This window comes from Clavispora lusitaniae (genome assembly GCF_014636115.1).
Source record: "Clavispora lusitaniae strain FDAARGOS_655 chromosome Unknown tig00002663_pilon, whole genome shotgun sequence".
NCBI classification, from domain to species: domain Eukaryota; kingdom Fungi; phylum Ascomycota; class Pichiomycetes; order Serinales; family Metschnikowiaceae; genus Clavispora; species Clavispora lusitaniae.
The window spans coordinates 763,312-786,811 of record NW_027093982.1 but is presented as its reverse complement, the minus strand read 5'-3'; the positions used below and the strand labels follow the sequence as shown (position 1 = coordinate 786,811).

Genomic DNA, 23,500 nt, shown 5'->3' with positions numbered 1-23,500 from the left:
TGCGTTGCACTTATTTGATAGGATATGGGACTTCCCGTACGAGATCACGAACGACTGATGTTTTCTACATTTTGGACATTCTCTAATGTGATAATATGCGTCTGAAAAATGGTGGAAGGTTGTTGGTAATGCTAAAGCTTGAAAGAGACTCAGAAAATTGTCGTTGCATCCAGACATATATACACTGTTGGTCTGTGAGTACAACTTCTTAGGATTTGGGCAAGATCACCCACTTCCAATCTAGTTCACAGGCGAGTCATTGTAGCAGCTTTCTTAGTCGCTGTCACCGGCCTTTCGTAATTCATGTCACCGGCCATGCTAAGGGTCAAGATGGCTGAATCTTTGGTCCTTGGTGTATTTTTCAGTTCTTGTCTAAGTTTCATGTTTAGACTTTTCTAGACACTTCTTACACTTCTTATTCTGTCACGTCTGGCTCCGGTTGTAGTTGTCTGTGGCTATGCGGATAATGCCCGTGTTTGGATCGAGCACACGGGAGTTCCAGAAATGTTCTCTCACGGCGTCCTTGTCAAACTTTGTCGTGAGAAGACCGAGCAACGTGTAGAAGCTGCCCACACAAGTCTGGTTCCGGATGAGCAGGCGAAGCCTCTTTGCTTCTTCTGCCAGAACAGGGCCTGCGGCATGTGCGCCTCGATACGGAATCACCGCATCGTACAAGGAGTTTTGTTTCATGAAATCGCAAATGAGACGGGGCAGGTCGTCAAGCAAAGAGAGCGCATGCTCTAGTTCCTTGTGGTGGGCCGAAAGATGGCCCATATCGGCAAAAGTGGTACAGGTCTGGGCCTGGAAAAGAAAGTAGCGTTTTCCCACCGCCCGGAGCGTCGACTGCTGGATCGCCACGTTCTCGAGTGCGCTGGCCAGCAGCGAACACAGCACGGACATGTTGGCGAGGCCACAAGCCACACAGAGCAAGTCGGAGAAGGAAAGCGGGAAGCGCGGGCCCACGAAGTTCTGGATGTGTGATGTGCGGGCCTCTAGTAGGTTCTGGAACGCCGGGTCGAGGCGCAAGGACTCGCTGATGTTCTCGTTGTGCGGTTCGCCGTCCAAGTAGAGCGAGGTGAAGTCTGTGGTGGAGCGGGCGAAAAACGACGGCGTTTGGGGCCGCCCGGCAAAGACGTGGGCGCTCTCGAGGAAGAGGTCTCGTGTCAGAACGGCCTCGGCCGTGTGGAGGCGGGCGAGAAAGCGGAGCATGGACGTCTGTCTTCTGTTCGTCTTCTAGTTGAGTCTTCGAGTTGAGTCTTCTAGTTGAGTCTTCTAGTTGAGTCTTCTAGTTGAGTCTGTCTTTTTCTGTCTTTCTGTCTTTCTGTCTTTCTGTCTTTCTGTCTTTCTGTCTTTCTGTCTTTCTGTCTTTCTGTCTTTCTGTCTTTCTTCTGTTCTGTCTTTCTTCTGTTCTGTCTTTCTTCTGATCTGTCTTTCTGTCTTCCTGTCTTTCTTCTGATCTGTCTTTCTGTCTTTCTGTCTTTGTCTTTTGTCTTTCTGTCTTTGTCTTTCTGTCTTTCTGTCTTTATTCTCTATTCTGTCCTTCTTCTGTATTCTTCTCGTCTTCTTCTCTTCTTGTCTTTGTTCTGTCCTCTTCCTGTGTCTTCTTCCTGTGTTTCCTCTTCCTGTCTTCTCTCTCTTCGCGCGCTCTCATCTCCATCTCCATGTCTTCCAAAACCAAAAAGAAAAGCTCGGCGGCGCCCGAAGGAAAGAAAATAAAGCTTCCCGAGGCGTTCATCGTGCGGCCCGGCCTCGCTGGCGCCACCACGGTGCACATCCAGCCCGACATTGCCGAGGCGCTCGAGCTCCAGAAAAACGCCTTTGTGGAGCTCCGCAAAGACGGCGCTAGCGTTGTGGCCATCGTGGCCACGTCGGCGGACGTCGATTCCAACGTCATCTGCGTGCCGCCGACGCTCCGCTCGTTGGGCGGTTTTTTGCTCGGCGACCGTGTCACAATAGACAAGTACAGTCGCCAGCCGCCGTACGCAGACCTGGTGGAGGTGTATGTGGAGAAAGATGCAGTTACAGATACAGTTACAGATGCAGTTGCAGATACAGACACAGTTACAGACACAGTTGCAGATACAGTTACAGACACAGTTGCAGTTAACGTTACAGTTAAAAAGGCGTTGGCGGCCGCGGCGCTCGTCCAGCCCGGAATGCAGCTCGAGCACGCGGGAAAACGGTTCACGGTGGTGGACGCCCACAGCCTTGCGGCGCAGTTCGAGGCGCTCTCGCTCGACCTGAGACCGCCGGCGCCCGTGTTGCTCGTCAACCAGAGCACCAAGGTCAGCGTGGCGGCCACAAAAGACAGTCTCCGCAAGTACCACTTGCCGCAGCCGTTTGCGTTCGACCAGGTGGGCGGCCTTGCGCGGCCCGTGGCGCTTCTCCGCGCGGCCGTGCAGTTGCCGCTCCACCACGCGGCGCTCTTTCTGGACTTTGGCATCTCGCCGCCGCGCGGCATTCTCTTGCACGGGCCTCCCGGAACAGGCAAGACCATGCTCTTGCGGTGCGTGGCGCACGAGTGCCAGGCGCACGTGTTGATGGTCAACGGCCCGCTGATTGTGTCCAAGTACTTGGGCGAGACCGAGACGGCGTTGCGGGCGGTGTTTGCCGAGGCGGTGCGGTTCCAGCCTGCCATCATCTTCATGGACGAGATCGACTCGTTGGCGCCCAAGCGCGGGCTGGAGGATGCGGGCGAAACAGAGTCGCGCGTGGTGGCGACGCTTCTTACGATGATGGACGGCATGGCGGACGCCGGGCGCGTTGTGGTGGTGGGGGCCACCAACCGGCCCAACGCGATCGACCCGGCGTTGCGGCGGCCGGGCCGCTTCGACCAGGAGGTGGAGGTGGGCATTCCGGACGCGGCGGCGCGCGAGGACATTTTGGTGCGGCAGCTTGCGCGCATGAGGCGGTGCCGCGTTCTGCGGGCGGAGATCCGCGCGCTCGCGGAAAAGACCCACGGCTACGTGGGCGCGGACTTGGCGGCCGTGTGCCGCGAGGGCGTGATGCGCGCCATCGGGCGGGCGCTCGCGAGAGACCAAAGTGAAACAACGGGACACCAAAGTGAAACAACGGGAAACGGCCCTGAAACGGAAAGCAGCCCTGAAACGGAAAGCATCCCTGAAACGGAAAGCAGCGCTGGCCCGGTTGACAACAGACCCATCGACTCGGTCTCGCTCGCCTCCGGCTCGCACGTCGACACGCAGGTGGAGGCGCGCGACTTGGACGCCGCGCTCGCCGAAGTGCGCCCGTCCGCCATGCGCGAGATCTTCTTGGAGATGCCGCGCGTCGCCTGGGCCGACATCGCGGGCCAGCACGCGCTCAAGCAGAAACTCACCGAGGTGGTGCAGCTCCCGCTCTCGGCCGCGCCCACCTTCGCCCGCCTCGGCATCTCCGCGCCCAAGGGCGTCTTGTTGTACGGCCCGCCCGGCTGCTCCAAGACGCTCGCGGCCAAAGCGCTTGCGTCCGAGTCCGGCCTCAACTTCTTGGCCGTCAAGGGCCCCGAGGTGTTCAACAAGTATGTGGGCGAGAGCGAGCGCGCGGTGCGCGAGATCTTCCGCAAGGCGCGCGCGGCCGCGCCGTCGATTGTGTTTTTGGACGAGATCGACGCCTTGGCCTGCCGCGACGAGTCGGCGACCCTGGCGGGCCAGAACGTGCTCACGTCGTTGCTCAACGAAATCGACGGAGTCGAGGAGCTCCAAGGTGTCGTGGTGGTGGCGGCAACCAACAGGCCCACCGACATCGACCCGGCCTTGTTGCGCCCGGGCCGTTTGGACCGCCACATCTACGTGGCGCCGCCCGACCGCGAGGCCCGCCGCGAGCTTATTGCGCGCCGCTGCGCCAAGTTTTCCGTCGACGGCGCGGACGAGCTTTTCGCGCGCTTGGCCGATGCCACAGAAGGTTGCTCGGGCGCAGAGGTGGCGCTTCTCTGCCAGGAGGCAGGGCTTGCGGCCATCATGGAGGACAGCGCGTGTGAAAAGGTGGAGGAGCGCCACTTTGACCATGCGTTGAAGGGCATCTCGCGAGGAATCACCCCGGACATGATTGAATACTACACTGCCTTTGCCCAACGGAGCGGCTTGAGCATGTAGATGCTCATCAAATGTCTTTCCGAATGGATCCATGGCGTTTCCTAAAGGACAATAGATTGAACTAATCATCTGAGACAATAATTATAATGACTTACTCAATACACAACGCATACTACGCTTGAAACAGTTTGGTTTCACAAAGACGTAGAATACCAGCAGCGGCTTTTTCCCTACCTTTTCCTTTAATAAAGTTATTTACAAGAAACTGGGCAAAGCGTACTACATTAAGCCAAAACCTGATGCGTATATAGAATTTTTGCTGTAATTGGTTTATGCTATCTAATGTACTCTGGATTCTTCGCCTTAAATCTTTTCGTTCCTCTCTTAATTAAACAAGAAGAAAGCGTCTGTGAGAGTACATGCCTATATGTCTCCTGTGTTTCTCGCTAGTGGAGTCGCATTCACGAAAATTAGAAAAAAGAGGCCATTTGTGAACAAAACGGAAATCACGCGGCATCGTTATAAAATCGAAATCAATCAACAATCTCATGGTGAAAGAGGCAACCGTGACAGAGAGCATGATAATATCGATAGACCGACTTACTTGGCCACACATTTCTTTTCATCGAAACGAATAGAGAAATTGCTCGCGTGCTCACTACATTAATAGGTAACACCTATTGGCAAACGGTAAACAAAGTTCATTCATAGTAGAAACAAATTTATGTACGCAAGATAATGCTATATATCATGCAAAAGTTTTATTCACCTCTTTCAAACAATTGTGGCATACAAGGCCACGCCTGTTGCCATAAATTTGAAATGTTGGAATCCGTAAACGCAAGTAACTATGGTACTCCAAGGGTACGGTAAGCGTGTAATGAAGTAATAAGGGATAGATGATAAAACAAACATCACACAAACAAATGATAAATCCATGGTATTGAGACGAAGAAAGGACAAGGGGGCTTACTGATGATGGAGTGGATGAGGGGCCACCGAAGTTGGCCAGGTAGAGACCAGTTAATGACTGCATAGTGTTTCGTGTGTCAATATTTGTGACGCCGTATTACGAACTATCATCGGCTCCCAGTCTTTTCACAAGGTAGTTTCATATTATCGTATCTAAAGTACCAAAGAAGATACATCTGTATATCACAGTGCTGAATTGGGTTGTTTTAGAGTAAGTTCTTACTGGAAAATCTCATTAGCATATTATCCAGTGTATTCTTCGGACGTCACCCCGCTTATCTTCGAAAGTGTCACACGGCGATGGAAGCTCAGAAGATTGAAAGAGGAAAGAAATAACTTGATTGTACATGCATAAAAATATATATGCAGCATCATGCACGTTTTGCGTACAAGCATATTTTGCCGATGCTATATGCAACTAGTGGCATGCTTGAGAACAAACTACAGTGACGTATATGCACACAATCTAAAATTTTCTTCGTTCCAAAATTACCAATTTAGGACAGAAAAGACGTGAGCTCTTCTCTGCTATCATGTCAATGCGGTGAGCACTTTCCTGTTATCATAGAAGATGTTACGGCAATGCCTTGGCAATGCCATGGACAAAGGTCTCTTCATGAGAAACTCAAGTATATAGGATCACCATTTTTCCCTGTAGCATGGATTCTTCTCTAAGGATCATCCCCATCCCGATAATATCCATCTGAATACACTAGCTTGCACAAATGTCCAACACTTTTGCCTCTATTGAAAATTCCACTCTGCTGATGTCTAGAGACTCTCATGGATTGATCTCTGATTTACCAGCAAGAAGCCAGGGAGAGCATGGAGTTGAGGCTATTGCACAAATGGTTTCACAGGCATTGGCTGAACATCTACGAAAGCGTTCTAAAGAAAAGATCGAGAAAAAAAGGGAATCAACTAAGCATCTGATAGCAGCTACTGAAGATTATGGAAGATAGAAATGGGAAAGGTCAATGCAATTGAAGGAAAGAATACGAAATTATGAAATAGACAGCCATGTCACAAAGCACCATAATATCGATACACAGGCGTGGTGAAACATGCCATTTCTTACCGACGAAACTGCTTATTCGCCTTAAAGTGTATACATCGACAAAGACTGAAGATGGAATACGATAGAGATGAATATTTATGTAAAGATAATTATTCCTGTTAATCCGATACCTCATAAGGCCCTCGAGCTTTTTAAGATCTCTTCTACCTCTCAGGTTGAAAAGTTATCAGGAAGTATAATAGCTGCGCACTATCTGTGATGTGAGATAAAAGAGTTGCAAGCATGTTAAAGAGTATACCCTCTAGTACTATAAGGTAGCACTTTTCTGTATATTAGATCAATAAAAGGCATCCAAATGAAATAGCGAATGGAAGCTAAAACAATCGACAGCAAGTACATAATCCTAGCACCCGCTTCTACGTTTGCTTGCATCCTTGCTCCAATTCCTTCTCAAAATCAGGCGGCAAGTCCTTCGAGTTGAAGTCCAAGCCTTCTTCTCCCCCAAATCCAGGGAAATCCTTGTCCTCTCCCACCAACTCTGTTGGCGGACTACCCAACTCTTGCAAAGACTCAAGTAAAGCGTTTACCTTATCACGCGTCGCCTCGTCGTCACCGTTGTACTCTGGCGCCTCAAAGACAGCGACAATCTCTGTCGTGAGCTCATACTGCTTGGTATAAGTATGGTGTTCGTCGTCGGGCAAGACGCCCTTTTTCTCTTTTAAATACTCGGGGAACTTCGTGTTGAGGTCCTTGATCGGGTCGTAAAGCACCTCTTTCGACAGCAACTGCTCCAACATGTCGGTGAGAAGCTTCGACATGTCCACGTCGCCCGATTCGCCGCTTCCCATTCCCGAAAGAAGTTGCGCAAGCATATCTTCCGGGTTTGCCGAAACCGGGTCGTTCTTCAACTGCTCGTCAATGTTTTGGCCCGATTGCCGCAATCGCTGCATGGTGTCACGCATGACATTGTCAAACGGCGCTGGTGTCGTGTTATTCTGCACTTTCTCGTTGGAGGCGGCCGTTTTGGGCCCCTCTGTCTGCTCAAACTGCTTTACTAGCTGCTCAAACTGCGCCTTTGCCTCAGGATCCTCGATCTTGAGGTCTTTGATCAACTTTTCGATATCGTGTGTCAACTCTTCCTCGGCCGGTTCAGCTTTGGTGGTGGCAGACTGCGACTCTTGCTTTTTCTCCACACCTGGCGGCTGGCTCAAGATTTGCTCGTCGAACTCGTCCAACAAGTCGTCCAAGTCGCTGTCATTGTCTTCTGGAGCCACAGACGGCACGGGTTTTTCTGGAGCTGGATCGGCCATTGGGAAGAAAGTAGTTGGTGATAAGTCACATGTGCAGGCACCCCACACTTTCGCCGAGGCTAATGGGAAAGCATCTGAGCGTTCCATAGTCTAGACATCTACATCTTTTCGTGAGGCTGTTAGTGATTTAACGTTAAAAAGAGGCGTTTTGTCATTGATGTAGACGAAACCACGCTATGACTAGCCCAATAGAATATAGACGGTTGAGCGATGCAAAGCAGTAGCAACACAAGAACACCATGATAGATTTTATAGGAGAACGGCAAGCCGATTTAGTTTGTGTAATTTAGTTGGAAGCGAGTGATTTTACTAGAGTTTTCATTGGTCGTCTTAGTGCCTTGTGTATGCTTGCGAAAGCCAGAAGGCTTGAAAGTCAAATGGGACAGAGAGAACTAGCCACTCAAACGTACTCGTTTGTAGCTGAACATTTTGAAGTAATTATCATCGAGGAGTCCTGCAAAGTCAGAGTATGGCAAATTCCTGACGACCTCATGCTTCACCTGTACGTGAATTAGACATTTTGAAGACGGATGTGCTCAAAAAGGCTACAAATACTGGAAATGAGCCTGTTAGAACGCGAGTTCGGATGATTTTCCAACAGAACTGATCCAGTTGAAGTGTTTGAGGACTTACGTTCACATCGAATATGTTGGCAAACAACTTGTTTACCTGACGGCCTCTCAAATGTGATAGAACGACTACGGCAGGAAGCCCAGACCAGTCCATGAATGCAACAGTACACCAGAAAGACCGTCAAGGTGCCTCCATGCAATCATGGTGGGGTCTTCAGCCCGAAAGTGAAAATGACATTGGGCGAGGGAAGTCAGGCGAAGTACATACATTAGGGCCAATGGACGGACAGAAAACAGGATGTGCCCATGCGCCCAGCTGTTCCGGCTTTTCCAGATCTCCCCACTTTGCCCAGTTAGGTCGTCCAGACAGCCAAATTCGGTAGCCTTCGCCGACAGCGTTCGCCCAAAAGATATCGGGCCAAAGCATCCAATAGATAGCGCGGTCGCGCGGCCAAGCGCCTTTCTCGCCCAGTATCTTCGCCCGGAGCCGCCGCCGCCGCCCCATGTACAGGCCGCGCGCACAAAAAACCAAAGCAAAAACATCTCCAACAAAAACCACCGCCCGCGACACCATGTCTCTTTGTAAGACCCGGTTGCAGGAGGAAAGAAAACAGTGGAGAAAGGACCACCCGTTCGGCTTCTACGCCAGACCCAAGAAAAGCGAAGACGGCTCCTTGGACTTGACCCACTGGGACGCAGGCATTCCAGGCAAGCCCAACTCGCTCTGGGCCGACGCCACATACCCCGTCAGCATCACCTTCTCCGAGGAATACCCTTCCAAGCCTCCCAAGGTGATGTTTCCTGCGGGCTTCTACCATCCGAACGTGTACCCGAGCGGAACCGTGTGCTTGTCGATTTTGAACGAGTCGCAGGACTGGCGGCCGGCCATCACGTTGAAGCAGATTGTGTTGGGCATCCAGGAGCTTCTCACAAACCCGAACCCGGACTCGCCGGCCCAGGAGCCCGCGTGGAAGGCCTTCAGCAAGGACAGAACGACCTACGAGAAGAAGGTGAAGGAGCAGGCGAAAAGATACGCCACGGCCACTTAGCCATGTATAATATGTACCAATAGATGTTTCTGTAACAGAAGGATAGCCAGTTCATTGGAATGCAGCGTTTTCTCTAGACTTTTTTGGAACATCCACAATCATTTTGACCAGTACATCAGATGATACATATTAGACACCAAAATTCATGATGGACATGTATTGGAGCTGTTTGGCCATAATTCGAAATCATTTGAGATATAGTTGTAGTTTAACTCCGTAAGATACATCGGGATATGCCGTTTGTCTTCACGATGGCACGTTTAAATGTATGAGCTGCGAAATGTATCCATCATCAGATCACTAGAGAACATGCAAAGTAACAAAGTTTATCATTTTTGGGCGGCGTCAAATGGATCGAATTCTTTTGCTTTAAGTAGCAGCCAAGTTGATTCCGTATCCTCTATCCATTCTTTCATCTCACACTACCCTAATGCGCATAGCTAGCTTTGGATTGAATGTGTCAGCAGTAATTTTGGATTTTATTGGATGCTAGCGTTTATATTAAACAACCACTCAGAAAGGCTTTTTACTTTGGCCTCAAGAGTGTTTTTCAAAGACATCGCTTACCCATTTGAAGACTCTAGACCTGTTTATATTCTATGGAAAGTAAAGCATGCCTTTCGTTTGGACAAGTGAGGCTAAGGTGAGTAAAGTGCAAATATTCATCGATTATACTGACCAAGTGTTTGAAACATTTACTACTTTTTTTCTAATCCATACTATCGCTTACAGTTTCTACTCACCCAATCATCCTACATCGAATGCCCACTTAGTGTTCAACCATATTATCATATCATTGCGTCGTTACTTCACTTTTCTGGATTTAACAAGATGACCCATCTTCACCCATTGCATCCATGCGCATCGTAGGTGTCTAAGTACTGGTTTTATTCTTATACCCTAACGCCCTGCCATGTCCGTGTACTGGTTGATGATATCCCTGCTCTTGACAGAAATACTGTCAGCCAGCTCGCCAAGCTGCGACGTGCCCTTCTCCTTATAGGTGCTGACCGCAGGAATATCGGCCTTCATTCTGGACACTATCGTCAGGTACGCTCTGGGCTCGAGCTTGATCAATGTGTGCAACGGAATCGACATCCACGGGCTCTCTTCTTGCGGCACATTCATGAAGTACGCATACAAGCACCGCAACACCGCCTGGTGGGTGATGATAAGAATGTTCTCCTGTCTCTCCAACTCCATGATGATGGGCTCCAACCGAATGACAATGTCGCGGTAGGACTCGCCGCCACGGTAGCGGTACTCGTACTTGTTGTCGTCGCGGGCCTTGAAGTCCTCGGGGAACTGCTGCTCGATTTCTTCGTAGGTCATGCCGTCGCATTCGCCAGCGTCCAACTCGTCCAACGCCTTCCACTCCAACTTCTTTTTGTACGGCAAAAACGACGCCGTCTGCTGTGTGCGCTTGAGCGTGGACGTCCACACAGTCAAGTTGGTGTGCTTGTTTTCCTCTCCGAGCGACTTCAACACAAGTTCCGGGAGCTTTTTCGCATATCTCCATCCCCGCTCCGAGAGGTTCGAGTCGCCGCCAATCTGGCCCGTCAAGTTGTACTCGGACTCGCCGTGTCTCAGCAACCAGATGCACCGCGGCTTGATGTGCAAATTCATCACGTAGTAGACTATGCGAGACTCCAAGTACGACTCGATGCGGTTGACGATGATCTGCAGACTGACATTGACCAACTTGATGAAGGTCAAGGCACCGTCGTCCTCAACATTGAGCGTCTCGTACGTGGCCTCGTAGCGGCGGATGCGGTCCAAAAAGTCCCGCGTGGCCACTTCAGAGTCGACATCGGCGTAGTCGGGCGACGTGGTTTTGACGTCGGCTATGTTCTGCAAAATAAGGTCGTGGTCGTTGCACCAGCTCTCCAAGAAGATCGGCTCAATGAGGTTCTCGCGGCACAACTTGAGCAACTTGCTGCGTCTTTCCTTGGTCAGATTCGTGGCGTCGATAATGCCCACCACACCGCTCTCTTCAGCAAACCACTTCATCATGTCTGCCGTGGCCAAGTCGACCGCGCGGGCACGGATTTCCATGCCTTCTTTGTTGCTGGGGTCGAAGAAATCCGAACTCACATGCGGACCGGCCAATGTCCGTCGGTACGACCCCACATTGAAACATTTGGACTTGATGGAGAGCCACAGAAGATAGCGCACGATTTTCTGGGCAATCAAGCTTTTGCCTCGTGCGGGCAAGCCCACCATAATGACACAGATTCGGACATTCTCCACATGGGAAACGGAATAAACTGGCATGGCTGGACTAGGGAAGGGTCCAACGGAAGCACACGGCTCTTAACAGGATATGGGGGCCTCGGATCGGAATCGAAGGGCGCAAGAATACAAATAAACACAAGGCGTCTCTTGGCGGAGTCGGAACTGTGGAAAGAAAACGGGAAAGAAAGAAACCGTGCCGTGAATCGCAGTGCCAGTGGAAAAGCGGAGGAAGGTAACCCTATTATATACAGAATGTGTCGAGGTGAGAACTGGAGAAAACAGACCAAGCACAAGAATGGAAAGCAAGAAAACGAGAAAACAACTGGAAAACACTTCAAATACAAATGGAAAACCAAGTAGAAAACGCAACGTAATTCAAATGACGGGACGCAGAGAAGCGGGAAAATAACCATGGACCAATTTTTCCCCAGCTGTCTAGTTTCTAGTGTCACGCGATACCGCCTTTATAGAGGCTGGGCCATTGTTCAACTATACGCATGGAAGGAGTCAGTACGAGAGAAATATCTTAAATGAGCAGAATCGCTGCTGAACTTAGGCGTCTTGTTTGGAGCTATTCTATTTGGTTAGAATTGTAGTTGTTCAAGTAATTTGCTTCTTGCTTTTGCTGGAATGCGAAGTAGACTAGAAGTCAAGAACATGACATTGGATCTTAGTCGTCCAAATGGGCTTGTAAGAAGAGTCACGAATCGTCTGGATTTACATCAAAGTATAGAAATTGAGAGCTACGTGAAATCTCAATTTGATCGTCGGTTCATCTCTCATTCGTCCTCATATCCACGTACACTCTAGGAGTATATGAATGTAATTAGAGTGTAGTGAGAACTGAGACTGAAAAGTCGTCTGGTACTTCCCTAGACCAGATTCTGTAATCAGACTCTGCTTCGAGAAAGTGGCAACGTTATCTCCGTTATGTATTGCTACAGAGCTCGATTACAAATATTAGGCTGACAGACGCCATGCTCCTTCATGGTTATGGTGATAACTACGTTCTGCCAACTTCGTTTTCTTCCATCTTAAATTTCGTTCTCCATCTTAATATTCGTTCTCCATCTTAAATTTCGTTCTTCCATCTTAAAATTCGTTCTCCATCTTAATATCGTCCTTATCTCATAAAATTTTCATCTTCTTGCGCTATCATACTGCATTCGTGCGGCACTGTATTCGTGCGGCACTGTAATCGCTATCAACTACTCCAACACCATGAAAAGTTTTTTGGGAAAGCAGAAAAAAGAGTCTGCGCCCGCCAGCAAACCGGAAACGCCTTGTGCCTCTGGCGCCGCCTCCACCACCAGTGTCCACTCGGAATCCGACTCGCTCAAAGATCTCCAGCCCATGTTCCAGCACAACTCCAGCGCCAAGTTTGCCAACGACCCAGACCTCAACCTAAACCCTTGCATCTCCAACAGCATGTCGGTCGGCACGTCGCTGGCGTCGGCAGGCACCCGGTCGGTGTTTTCCAGCAAGTACTCGAGCTCCACCAAGCAATCGTCGTACATGTCCAGTGGCAGCCGGGCGAAAAAGAACCGGGCTTCCGAGTACGGCCAGGCGTTGCAGATCTTGGAGATTCCCGAGGAGACGCGGTACGACGCCAACGCCAACGCCGAGGAGATCATCGCAGACCGCCTCCACTCCTTGTGGCAGGACATTTCGTACATTCTGAACCAGTACGTCACGTCGGTAGACAACTTGTCGTCGTCGGTTGTCAACATCATGGACCGGTTCAAGGAGTTCCGCAAGTCCGTGAAAAACATCGACGCTCTAGACGGCCAGTGGTGCTTCACTTCCTACAACAATGACGATGTGAGAAAGCTCTTGCGCACCTACCTCCACTACTACGACAACTTGTTGAAGGACGATGCGTACATCCGCTTGAAGTTGTTGTTGTGCAAGGCTTTTAATGACTTCCGCTTGACGCTCAAAAGCTCTTCTCGAGTTGCGGTGGCCCCGGATTCGATCCAGAAGCCTCGCAACTTCGCTGTCGGCGTCAATGGAGGACAGGAGTTGCCCAACCAACGGGAGATCAGCCGGATCATTTCCAAAATTGCAAACAGCCCGATGGGCCTCAAGGAGCAAAACGGCTCGTTCATAGCTCCCATTGCTCGTGGTATCGACAGAGATATGAACGTTTTGTGTTTGTATTTTGGATATCCTTCCTTCACCGAGGACAACCAAAGGATCATCAGCAGCATCACCGATCTCTTCGATGACGTGCATGTCATGGTAGCCAAAAACCAGATCGAACTCGCTTCTCTGACAAGCGCTCCTCTTGCTGGGAATGTGCAGAAATTCAAGCTTCCCTTCAGAAACCCGGCGGACCCCATGAGACCGCCCATGTCTTTATCTTTATCTGTTGAAACGTCGTCTCGTATTTCCGGTACAATGGGAGGCTTCATCTATCCTAAAATCGATGTGTCTTCACAACCACAGCTCACGTCATATGCAAATTCCAAATTTGCCCTCTCATGTGGCCATGTTTGTCTCAACAAGAGCGAAGATGTGGTGGAGTATCCACACGTGTCTTCTCCGCTGTCTGTTTTGATTGGCTTGTACAAGAAGGCCCTTTCAGCCGAATATCAAAAGCTTGACGATATCGAAGGCGATAACTCTGTCATGGACTCCAAACTAGCATATGCGCTGGTGTTGAAGCAACTAGACGAAATATTTCCTTTGAAAGAAGTCACTGTGACAGATTCTAAAACCAAGAAGAAACGGACAGAAGTCAGAAACCTTCCTCGCACCAGATTTGGCCAAATCATTTGGGGAGAGCGTACTTTGATCCAAGCGAAAAACACGAAAACTGGCAAGGAAATCAGCGACAAGAGATTAAGTGACTTGGCCATCATCAAAGTCAATAAGCTCTTACAATGCGACCAGAACTATCTTGGAGACGATATCGCCTTCAACGAGTATGACCCAGCTTTGTTCTTCGACAATTTATACGTGCGCAAAGTGATCAATCTCAACAGATACACCAAAGAGATCGACATGGACAATATCAATGAAGTCGACTCTGTCGATTCTGTCATCACGGAATCAGAAGATCTGTACTCCACAAATGGGCTTCCTGTCTTCAAGTATGGGTCTACCACCAAATTCACCAAAGGCAACTTAAATGGAATCAAGTTGGTGTACTGGTTGGATGGAGCGATACATTCGTCGGAATTTGTGGTCAACTCCGACGATAGCACAACCTACTTTGCTGCAGGCGGCGACAGTGGGTCCTGGATCTTGACTAAACTCGAGGATGTGCAGGGGTCGCTGGAAAGAAAGGGACTAGGGGTAGTGGGAATGCTCCATCTGTATGACGGAGAATTTAGACAGTTTGGTTTGTTTACCCCCATGACAGAAATTCTCGAAAGATTAGAGGACGTGACAAAAATCAAGTGGGGCGTGGTAGGAGTCAGTGAAAAGGATGAGAATATCAGTGCTACAGACTCGGAAAGTGAATCTCACTTATCTGATTCTGATGATAGTGAGTATGAAAGTGGAGTGGAAGAACAAGCATACCCACCAGATATTGACTAGTGAAAAAGAAATGTGTAAAAGAATAGAATGTAACTATAGGACTTTAAAAAGTATAAAACGAATAAATCCCACACCTCTAACACTGGATGCTTTTTTGAGATCTAGGATTTTATTAAAGTCGTTTAGAATGCATTGATAGGACCAATGTACTCAAATAAAACCCATCCATACTTTGAATTGGCTTTTCTTTGAGCGAAATCTAATCAAGCACAAATACCAACAGTAAAACATATAGAATCATTAAATCAAGAACACACCAAGAGTTTTTTTGTGCTACTTTAGATGCATAATCTAAATTTAATCATTATACGAGCGTGTCAACCCACTCAGACAAGGAGGCTAATATATTCATTCAGAATAGCTCTAGAAATTAGGTACTTTTCAAGTTATTTTGATAAACAATACCTTTCATCGTTAGTCAGCTAAATAAAAATGTAGTACGAAGGTGCAAATCGGTTTTGTGGCACGAAAACGGGTGTAGGTGAGTGCCACAAAAGCAAATACACCCGTACATTCTAAACCTTATAAACCCGTACACCATCCTAAAACCCGTACACCAAATTGACAAACATCCATACACCAATGTTATGAAACCCGTACATCTGCGACATCTGCGACATCTGCGACATCTGCGACGTCTGCGACGTTTGCACCTCCAGAATGTCTGACATTAGAACCGTTAATGTCGTGCAACTTCGACTCATTAGTCATGGTCGAGAATACTTAAATAAACACACAAATGTGCGGTTGGGAACCGGAAAGTTACATTCTCCCATTTCTTGAGAGATAATTCTTTGATTTTTGCAATTTAAGTCTAGATGAGATCTGAATTGTCACTACATTTTGAGTTAATTGTAGCATATTTGTTACAATAAACGGAAAGTTTCAGTCCGAGATGATTGATGATTATGTTGCTCACACCTTTGCTTTTCCTAAAACATGAACCATTAACATCCATGTAATAGTTCCTGAAAATATCAAGAATATGCTCAGCGCGTATCTTACGGTCAGATGAAGAGTGAAACAAGCGATTTGCATAACTTTTAATATTTTTTACATACTCATAATCTAGGTGATATTCCGTGCAAAAGCCATAGATTCGGAAAAGAATAGTATAACTTAGCATGTCTCAAGATTATGATTCTCATTATAATTCGGTTCCGCTTTTTATTGAGAATAACGGATAAAGTTTATTTGTGATACTTTCAAACTGATACCTACTATTCAGGCATTTTTAGTACGAATAAGTGACGGTTAAAATTCTTTTCTCTTGAAAGATTATTTATGGAATGATTTTTTAATTGGCTTGTTTCATTTTTATGTAGGACACCTTCCTTAGGTTCTCATTTTTTTACTGTATTTTCTTTGTCTCTACAGAAGTCACACACGTCCAACATCAATAAAAAATACAAATCCAAGCAAAAAACAATTAAAAAATCAGCAGATGTCTTCTCACATCCTTAATGTAGCTGAAACCCAGGAATTAATGCTGTAGTTTAACTAGAATATGGTATAAACAAAATAATTGGCAAAATCATTAAACATGGCCAGGCTGTGTAAGTATGCCGGTTTGTCAAATGTAAATTTGGTATCAGAATTAGCTTAACGTAACTGATTCTCTATAGGATATACACAGTTGAGAGATTGATGAAGACCAACCTGAGTTCAATTACACTGAATTTCGAGAGAGGCATTTCCACTCCGTTGTTGCAAGCGAAATAAAGTTCGTCGGAAGTAACACCAAGTGTATTTGGGTCATTCACGAGAGACAGATTACATATACAAGTGAAAATGTAATGGAGATGACTGCTTCTTTCTTATTTTGAGGCTCTTCGAAGAGGACTGACAGTTTCCAATCATTTGGTTTTCCCAGTGAAATAGCTTTGTCTTCCTCATGAAGCAGAATAGTAAACATACCACACGATTGCATTGGGAGACAACAAAAGCTAAAAGCTCTACAGCTTCAAGGATCATAGCAGAAGGACTTAGTTCGCCTCGTACAAGTTTCAAAAAGGAACAAACGTTTTATTCAGAATAAAATAATAGCGACAGAAGAAAATTAAAGGGAAACCCATTAGAGCATAAGAGCAGCAGCGGCACCGGCCAAACCAGCAAAGCCAGCAGCCATCTTTTGAGCACCGTTTTCTGGGGTAATCGTGCTTGGGGTTGGGGCAGCAGAAGAAGAAGCAGCAGAAGAAACCAAAGTGGATGGAACTGGAGCAGCAGAGGTTGGAGCAGAGGTGGCTGGCACAACACATTCGCCGGTGACAGTGAGGGTGGTGGCCTCAGTGACAGTGACGGCGGTAGGAGCACACTTCTGGTTCTCGCAGGTGGTGAGGGTCACGACAGTGGACTCTGGGCAGTAGGTGGTGTAGCCAGTAACAGTCTCGTAGACGGTAGTAGAGGCGTTGGACCAGCCGGAAGGAGCAGCAGAAGATGGGGCAGCAGAGGAGGCAGCGGAACCGGAGCCAGAGTCGCCATCCTTAGAGAGCTTGACCTCGACACAGCTGTCGTTTGGAGCAGAGTCGGCGACCATGATGATCTTCAGCTTCTGCGAGTAGTTGTATGGGTCGTTGACGTTGTTGCATGCGTAGAATGGCTTGTCACCCTTCAATTCTCCGTTGTTGTCGAAAGTGAACAGGGCTGGGGTGATGGCTGGGCCAAGAGCAAGGTAGGTGGCCAGAACACCCAAGTGAGAAGGAAGACCAGCCACGGCGGAGGAGGTAATTTGGCCGCCCTCTTCCAGCAATTCGTCTCCGTTGGGGGCAACGAGAAGGTAGTTGATACCAGCACCCTCGTGGATGCTGGAGGCGAAACCGGAAACCAGGTTGTCGTCAGAAGAAACCTTCAACTTGAAGGCATCGGCAACAGCGAAAGAAGCGACAGAGGCACTAGCGACGGTGGAAAACTTCATTGTGAATATTAGTTTTTTTGTGTGGGTTGTTTTTGATGGAGAAGAAAGAAGGACTCGGGGTCTTTTCCCACTCTTATATACTGGTGGTTTCGATGGCTCGGGGCTAAAAATAGCGAGGTCTCACCATATGGCAAAGATCTCCTTTTTTTCATGCATGCATAGTCAGGAACCACCGACTTAACCATTTCCGTTTTGGGCCCCGCATGTTTGGCTTTCCGTCCTGATACGGGCTGGATTTTGCGCTTTTCAAACAATTGCTCCACTTTATTTCCCGACGACATGTCTCTTGCGACGATCTGACCGTTCTGCCAAAGCTTATGTCAAATGGGCCGCCTGTGCAAGCGAGACAATGTGCATGCAACGGCGCTATTAAGTTGACGGATGACGTCACGCCGCGGCAATGTGTGAGGGTATTTGCCCAATGGGGACATCACGCGCGGCTTCAAACGCTTGCCGCATACTGCATCTTGCCTGGGCTATTGGTTATCTTTGGTTCGTCGAAAGTTTTACCCATGGAAAAAACCAGAAAAACGTGCTAAAGTGCAGTAATGCCGGGGGGTAACCATGTGTTTATTTTTGTTTTGGTCAATTTTCGAGCGCTCAATCGAGAACGGTTTTGAGTGACCTCTCTATTTTTGCCCGACAGTCATGGAACTTGAGAGCAATGGGAATCGTCTCAACATTGAAGGTTCAAGATGTAAACGTGGAATAGGATACCCCTGTTGTCGGCCTAATTCTATGTCAAGCACGAAGTCTAATGTCAAGCCCGAAGTCTAATGTCAAGCCAGTGTAATACTAATCATGTCAAGCCAGTGTAATACTAAATGAAACCTAAACTCATGAATTCCCATGTTTACACTAAGCGTAATACAATAAATCTGTAGCCCCAATCGCCTCACTACGTCACTCGATCTTGACGGGACACGCTTTCCTTGATCTCCCTACATTCCAAATAGCAGAGTTGTTTTTGAATCGTTTCCATCGGCAAGAGCTTCAAACACCCGATGCTAAAAAAAAGCTCCGACAACCGCACCGTCGCTTAAAACTCCCATTCCAATTACCGAAGTGGAGTGACTGCACAAGCAATGTATGCCTAATCCATTTACGGAAGTGTGATTACTTTGTTCGCCGAGCGCGGATGTATAGTCCTAACCTTGATGTTAATCATACTTAGCTTCTTAGTAATCTTGATCAAAAGGAAGGAAAATGGTCCAAGAAGGCTCAACAAAGACAAAAAGATAAATGTCGCCGTACGATTTCTCAATAGGGAAGTGTAGCCTTTCAAACTATATTCTGCGGAATTCTGAAAGCTAATTCGGATTGGGTCGTACAGGAAGTAACACACCATATTTCGTAAATGTTCTACAATCTACTCACAATACACCCAGTTGAAGTTTCTGCCCTCAACTAATGCAACTTTCTTGTTGGGATGCAAGAAAAAGCAATTTAACATGGAGCAATATTAGGCTTAGAGGATTGGGCGTGTTGCATCCTGAGGTGGAGTATACAGGGTCCATTAAAGTGTGGGGTCCTGAAATGTACTATTTTAGTCTTATCTCAGTTAAGTCAACCTTCCTAGTATTAGCCAGAACTGTCCTAGTAGGCATAAGTAAGTGACTCAAATAAATGGGCCAAGATGAGCACTAGACACATGCATGCAAAAGAACCAACTTGAGCTTATTGGGGCTCTTGTCTTACGTTCTTGGAAGTCGGTATTCAAACCCTAAAGCTATTAATGCGTATACAAGACAATACTGTATGGCCAAGAAAAAACTTTACAAGATCTTTCCCAACTCAAATGAGGTAAAAGTTTCGCCATACTAGTATCACATTTATTATACATTTAGTACTGACCATGCAAGACAATTGGCCACCCAAAAACATCAAAATCGTTCATTTTTTGTTCCTCATGCCCTCTCACGCTCCTTGTAGACTATAAAACGACCCAAGTTCCCATACACTTCTTCTGCACGAATCTTCAAGTCTTTGTCACGGTTCTTGTCAATTTGCTTGTAGCACGTTTTGACAGCAGGCTCCAATTGCCTAAGACGATCAAGATAGGCGCCTTCCACAAACACAGGTAAGTCATAGTCGTACTCAGCGTCGCCAAATATGTCGTACATCAAGTTCAAGCACTCGAACGGGATCTCCACCGCCTTGCGTTCCTTATGATGGTTTTCTTCGACAACATAATGCGCAATCTGCGACAAAAGGAACTCGCCAATCTCCCGGGTCATGTCTGTGTTTCCTATAACCTGGGCCACCGAGCCCAAAAAGCCAATAGCAGACAATAGAAACTCGTAAACTGCGACAGGCTCATCGGCGATGCTCAGGCCTTGCGTCAACTGAGTGCATTTCTCCAATAATCCTGTGATGTGTGCCTGGGTGACTTTGTTGCGTACTTCGGGCCCGACGCTCTTTGAAAGCGCCCACAATATGCTAAGAACAAGTTTCTGCACCTCCATATTTTCCAGCACCGAAACGGAGTCCACGGCGTCCCACAAAAGTGGAATTTTGGTGTACCATTCGACTGGGATTGTTTCGTTTGACAAGAACAACCAGCACAAATTATTGAGTGCCACTAGCACTTTGACTGTGAGTTGGAACACTTGCGCATGTTCGTGGTTATACTTCAAAAGATGCAAGCACGAGGGAAAGGCAACATCCAACAAAAATGCAACAAGCTCATTGTTTAAAGACACCGACTCTTCGACATGGCTTTCGTTTATGGCCAAATATTCGCACATGGTGGTGAATAAATCGATGGTGACATCGATGGCCTGGAGATCGAATCTCGCCTGGATCTTTTCGGCCGAGTCAGAACCAAATGCAATGTCAATGTTTTGTGGTTTTTCGTCATCAGCCGGCTTGGGTTCGGGGAGTTTCTCCTTCTGGCTCAATTGACGGTTCATCTCTTCAAGATCGAGTTGTGTGATTGTGCCGAAAATGCTCTTCAAGATAGATAAACATGCAGTCTGTTTGTCTTCTTCCAAGCTGCTTTGCACCTCGTAAAGATGGAATTTGATGCCTTGCACAATGACCTTGCCCAAGTTGTTTTGCGCATGTGCAGACAGTTGGACCGCCTCTTCCAACAGGGCCAAAGAAAAGGACTCTTGCGCTGCCAAGTCCGAAACAAACGCAGCGGAGTCAGATGCAAATTCGTAAATGAAGTCGAGCAACGCATTGAACAACTTGGTTGACGTTCTGAGTTTGGGAATGTTCCAATTGAGTACGTCAATCACCAATTTCACCACAGGATCAATGTCGGCGTAAATGTTATCGTACAAATCCTCGGAGCAACTGGCAATGGCCACAATGAGCGACAAGACATTTTCAGTAAAGTCAAACAACAAGTGTGCTCTTTTCTTGTCCAATTTCTTAGGGTCCGAGTTCAAGAACTCATACGACTTTTGGATCTTCTCGAGGCCGTTTTGGATGAAGGTCCAGATTTTCAACCGCCACAAGTGCATTGCAACATCGTAGCCTTCCTCTATAGTCAAGTTTCTCAATACCCCGTATGCCTCGACAATAAGCTCATCGTCGCTGGATTTGCTAAGAATTTCTTCCACCAATGTGGCCACCAAACGTTCCTTCAAAAGCAACTTTCTCATTTTTTCATCTTCTGCAAGCACTCCAATTGTCGAAAGTGCTAGCGACTGGTCGTTTGTGGCAGATGAAGATAATTTGGCGATGAGCGGAACAATTTTGTTTTGTCTTGTGGTTTCTTCTTTGGAGTCCTGTTTCCCCGAGGCGCCGTTTTTTCTTGCCACGGGGTTGTGTCTTCTGTTTTGGGACTTTCTGCCCTTTTTCAATTTTCCCATTTTGGAAATTAAGATCAACTGTTTGTGGTGGAAAAAAACGACAAGATGAGATGAAAGGACATCTACATTGTTATGTGCACAACCCATATCCACACCTAATCCACTTGGCCCATCTGCTACAACGTTTCTCTTCAGTAGTATGGCGATGACCTTCGCCGGAATAGAGCTCACTGCAATTGCTTTTATTCTTTTCTTTGTATTTTTGTTACACAATCTGATTGGCTACTTCCCTGCCTCCGAAACGGGCGAGTCTTCTGGCTTCTTGTCGAAATCAACTCCAGGATGCAAGGTTTCTTTCACCTTGTCTTTCACGTCCTGCCACGACTTGGGCTGGTCGCTGTAGTCTTTGACATAGACGTCATCTCTGAGATTTCCGTCCTTTTTGAGCTGTTCACTTTCCGTTAGTATAAATCCAACTCAGATCGCGTAAAGAACATACACAATGATCGGCTGCCAGAACTTGACTCCGGTATACCATCCAATAGCACCCACGGCCACAAGTGTTAATGCTTTGCCTCCTCTTCCGGACATGGCAAAAGTAATGAAGAATGAACTGGGGTAGTCTGCAGGACCTTCCATATGGTATCACATCCAATCAACTGGAGGTTGACGAAAAAAATTGTGTTGATTGAGTGGGCGGCATAAAAGACGGAATTTCAAAGCTCGACTCGAGCGGGTACTATCAATGTTGCGGAATTTGTATGGCCATGCTACCGGAGGTCAGAATGTCATATCAGCCAGGCTCGCAGAACAACTAGGTCAGAAAAATGAGGAGAATTTGACCAAAACTTGGCTTGAAAAAAAATGGCCAAAAACCTGGCTTTCAGATATTGGCTCAAAAAGTCTTTAGACAATTCTAGATATCCGCCAGCGTGATCTGAAATACAATCCATCCGCCTTGGTCAAGCATCATTTGGTGCTGTGTATAGTCATTCGTGCATATATGGCGTACCAAAATTTACCAGATGAGATGCTCCAACTAGTACATTTCAGCAATGGGCGCCGTGACAAAAAAACAGAAGCTTTCGAAAGAAAAAACCCAGAGCACGAAAACAGAGAACGATGTTTCTCCTTCGCATGAGCCAGTGCTGTCTCTGGAGGCAGAAGGCGCTTCCTCAGAAGAAATTGAAGAAGCCAGTGATTCTGATCTAGACGACGAGTTTGACGTGGACAATGTCTCTTCGGATGACGAAAACGCTGCAAGCAGCGGGTCGGAAAGCGAAGAAGACTCCGACTCTGAAAGCGACGACGACAAGGTTCCTACGAAGAGAAAAAAGAAGGCTAGTGATGATGGAACAGGAACTTTTGCTACGGCATTCAACGCCATTTTGGGGTCCAAGTTGAAGGCATACGACAGAAAGGACCCGATTTTGGCCAGAAACAAGAGCCACCTCAAGAAATTGGAGTCGGACAAGTTGGAGGCCAAGGCGAAGAGATTGATACTGGCGGAAAAAAAGGATTTACGCGACAAACAAAGAATCAAGAACCTTTTGCCTAATGCCGATGAGCCGGAAAAGGTCAGAGAGGCGCTCGAACGGGAAAGAGCAATGAAGAAAGTGGCCCAAAAGGGTGTTGTGAGGTTATTCAATGCGGTGTTGGCTACGCAGGTGAAAACCAACCAGGAAATCAGCAAAGAAAAAGTGGGTCTGTCCAAAAAAGAAGAGTTGATGACAGAAATCTCGAAAAACAAATTCTTGGATTTGGTTAAGGCTGCTGGACAAACATAGAATTTTCTCTTGTGTTTTTGGGTGTGTACATTATGTCATTTTTCATAGATTGTCCTGCACGTAGCCCCAGGGTCTGGGGATGGGCCTTCTAAATTTGGAGAGGGCTCAAATGCATGGAAATTGGTGGACATTTCTTTCAGGTTTCCAGCAGATCCGGTTTCCGTTCCGTGTTTGGGTTGCCGAAACGAGTGTTTACCTTAGGAAATGATGTCATAGGCACTAGAGTTGTTATCTTTTGTCTTCAGCCTCATCTTTCTTTTGCGGAGAAATGCAGGATGCACTAAGTTGGATTATAAATGCACGAA

General features: G+C 47.4%; 10 protein-coding genes across 10 annotated transcripts; 4 read left to right on the top strand and 6 right to left on the bottom strand. All coding sequences in view use genetic code 12, as the record gives it.

Moving 5' to 3' along the window:
* Positions 1-423: 423 nt before the first annotated feature.
* Positions 424-1,209, bottom strand: FOB63_004981 (uncharacterized protein; the record flags this gene model as incomplete). Its single annotated transcript, XM_002617344.1, has 1 exon — positions 424-1,209. One exon carries the CDS (start codon positions 1,207-1,209, stop codon positions 424-426), a length of 786 nt encoding a protein of 261 aa, XP_002617390.1.
* A 452-nt stretch (positions 1,210-1,661) lies between these two features.
* FOB63_004980 (AAA family ATPase) lies at positions 1,662-4,091 on the top strand (the record flags this gene model as incomplete). The annotated part of the gene is made up of 1 exon (XM_002617345.1): positions 1,662-4,091. One exon carries the CDS (start codon positions 1,662-1,664, stop codon positions 4,089-4,091), a length of 2,430 nt encoding a protein of 809 aa, XP_002617391.1.
* Positions 4,092-6,437: 2,346 nt separating this feature from the next.
* On the bottom strand, positions 6,438-7,418 carry PEX19 (Pex19p; the record flags this gene model as incomplete). The annotated part of the gene is made up of 1 exon (XM_002617348.1): positions 6,438-7,418. The coding sequence occupies one exon, from the start codon at positions 7,416-7,418 to the stop codon at positions 6,438-6,440; it is 981 nt and encodes a 326-aa protein (XP_002617394.1).
* A 988-nt stretch (positions 7,419-8,406) lies between these two features.
* Positions 8,407-8,952, top strand: UBC9 (E2 SUMO-conjugating protein; the record flags this gene model as incomplete). The annotated part of the gene is made up of 1 exon (XM_002617349.1): positions 8,407-8,952. The coding sequence occupies one exon, from the start codon at positions 8,407-8,409 to the stop codon at positions 8,950-8,952; it is 546 nt and encodes a 181-aa protein (XP_002617395.1).
* A 900-nt stretch (positions 8,953-9,852) lies between these two features.
* Positions 9,853-11,226, bottom strand: FBP26 (fructose-2,6-bisphosphatase; the record flags this gene model as incomplete). The annotated part of the gene is made up of 1 exon (XM_002617352.1): positions 9,853-11,226. The coding sequence occupies one exon, from the start codon at positions 11,224-11,226 to the stop codon at positions 9,853-9,855; it is 1,374 nt and encodes a 457-aa protein (XP_002617398.1).
* Positions 11,227-12,408: 1,182 nt separating this feature from the next.
* On the top strand, positions 12,409-14,733 carry SSY5 (Ssy5p; the record flags this gene model as incomplete). The annotated part of the gene is made up of 1 exon (XM_002617353.1): positions 12,409-14,733. The coding sequence occupies one exon, from the start codon at positions 12,409-12,411 to the stop codon at positions 14,731-14,733; it is 2,325 nt and encodes a 774-aa protein (XP_002617399.1).
* A 2,074-nt stretch (positions 14,734-16,807) lies between these two features.
* PGA13 (Pga13p) lies at positions 16,808-17,647 on the bottom strand (the record flags this gene model as incomplete). Its single annotated transcript, XM_002617354.1, has 1 exon — positions 16,808-17,647. The coding sequence occupies one exon, from the start codon at positions 17,645-17,647 to the stop codon at positions 16,808-16,810; it is 840 nt and encodes a 279-aa protein (XP_002617400.1).
* Positions 17,648-19,554: 1,907 nt separating this feature from the next.
* On the bottom strand, positions 19,555-21,468 carry FOB63_004974 (uncharacterized protein; the record flags this gene model as incomplete). The annotated part of the gene is made up of 1 exon (XM_002617356.2): positions 19,555-21,468. The coding sequence occupies one exon, from the start codon at positions 21,466-21,468 to the stop codon at positions 19,555-19,557; it is 1,914 nt and encodes a 637-aa protein (XP_002617402.2).
* Positions 21,469-21,690: 222 nt separating this feature from the next.
* On the bottom strand, positions 21,691-22,047 carry FOB63_004973 (uncharacterized protein; the record flags this gene model as incomplete). The annotated part of the gene is made up of 2 exons (XM_066102447.1): positions 21,691-21,862; positions 21,908-22,047. The coding sequence occupies 2 exons, from the start codon at positions 22,045-22,047 to the stop codon at positions 21,691-21,693; spliced, it is 312 nt and encodes a 103-aa protein (XP_065958213.1).
* Positions 22,048-22,463: 416 nt separating this feature from the next.
* RRP15 (Rrp15p) lies at positions 22,464-23,195 on the top strand (the record flags this gene model as incomplete). Its single annotated transcript, XM_002617357.1, has 1 exon — positions 22,464-23,195. The coding sequence occupies one exon, from the start codon at positions 22,464-22,466 to the stop codon at positions 23,193-23,195; it is 732 nt and encodes a 243-aa protein (XP_002617403.1).
* Positions 23,196-23,500: the final 305 nt, after the last annotated feature.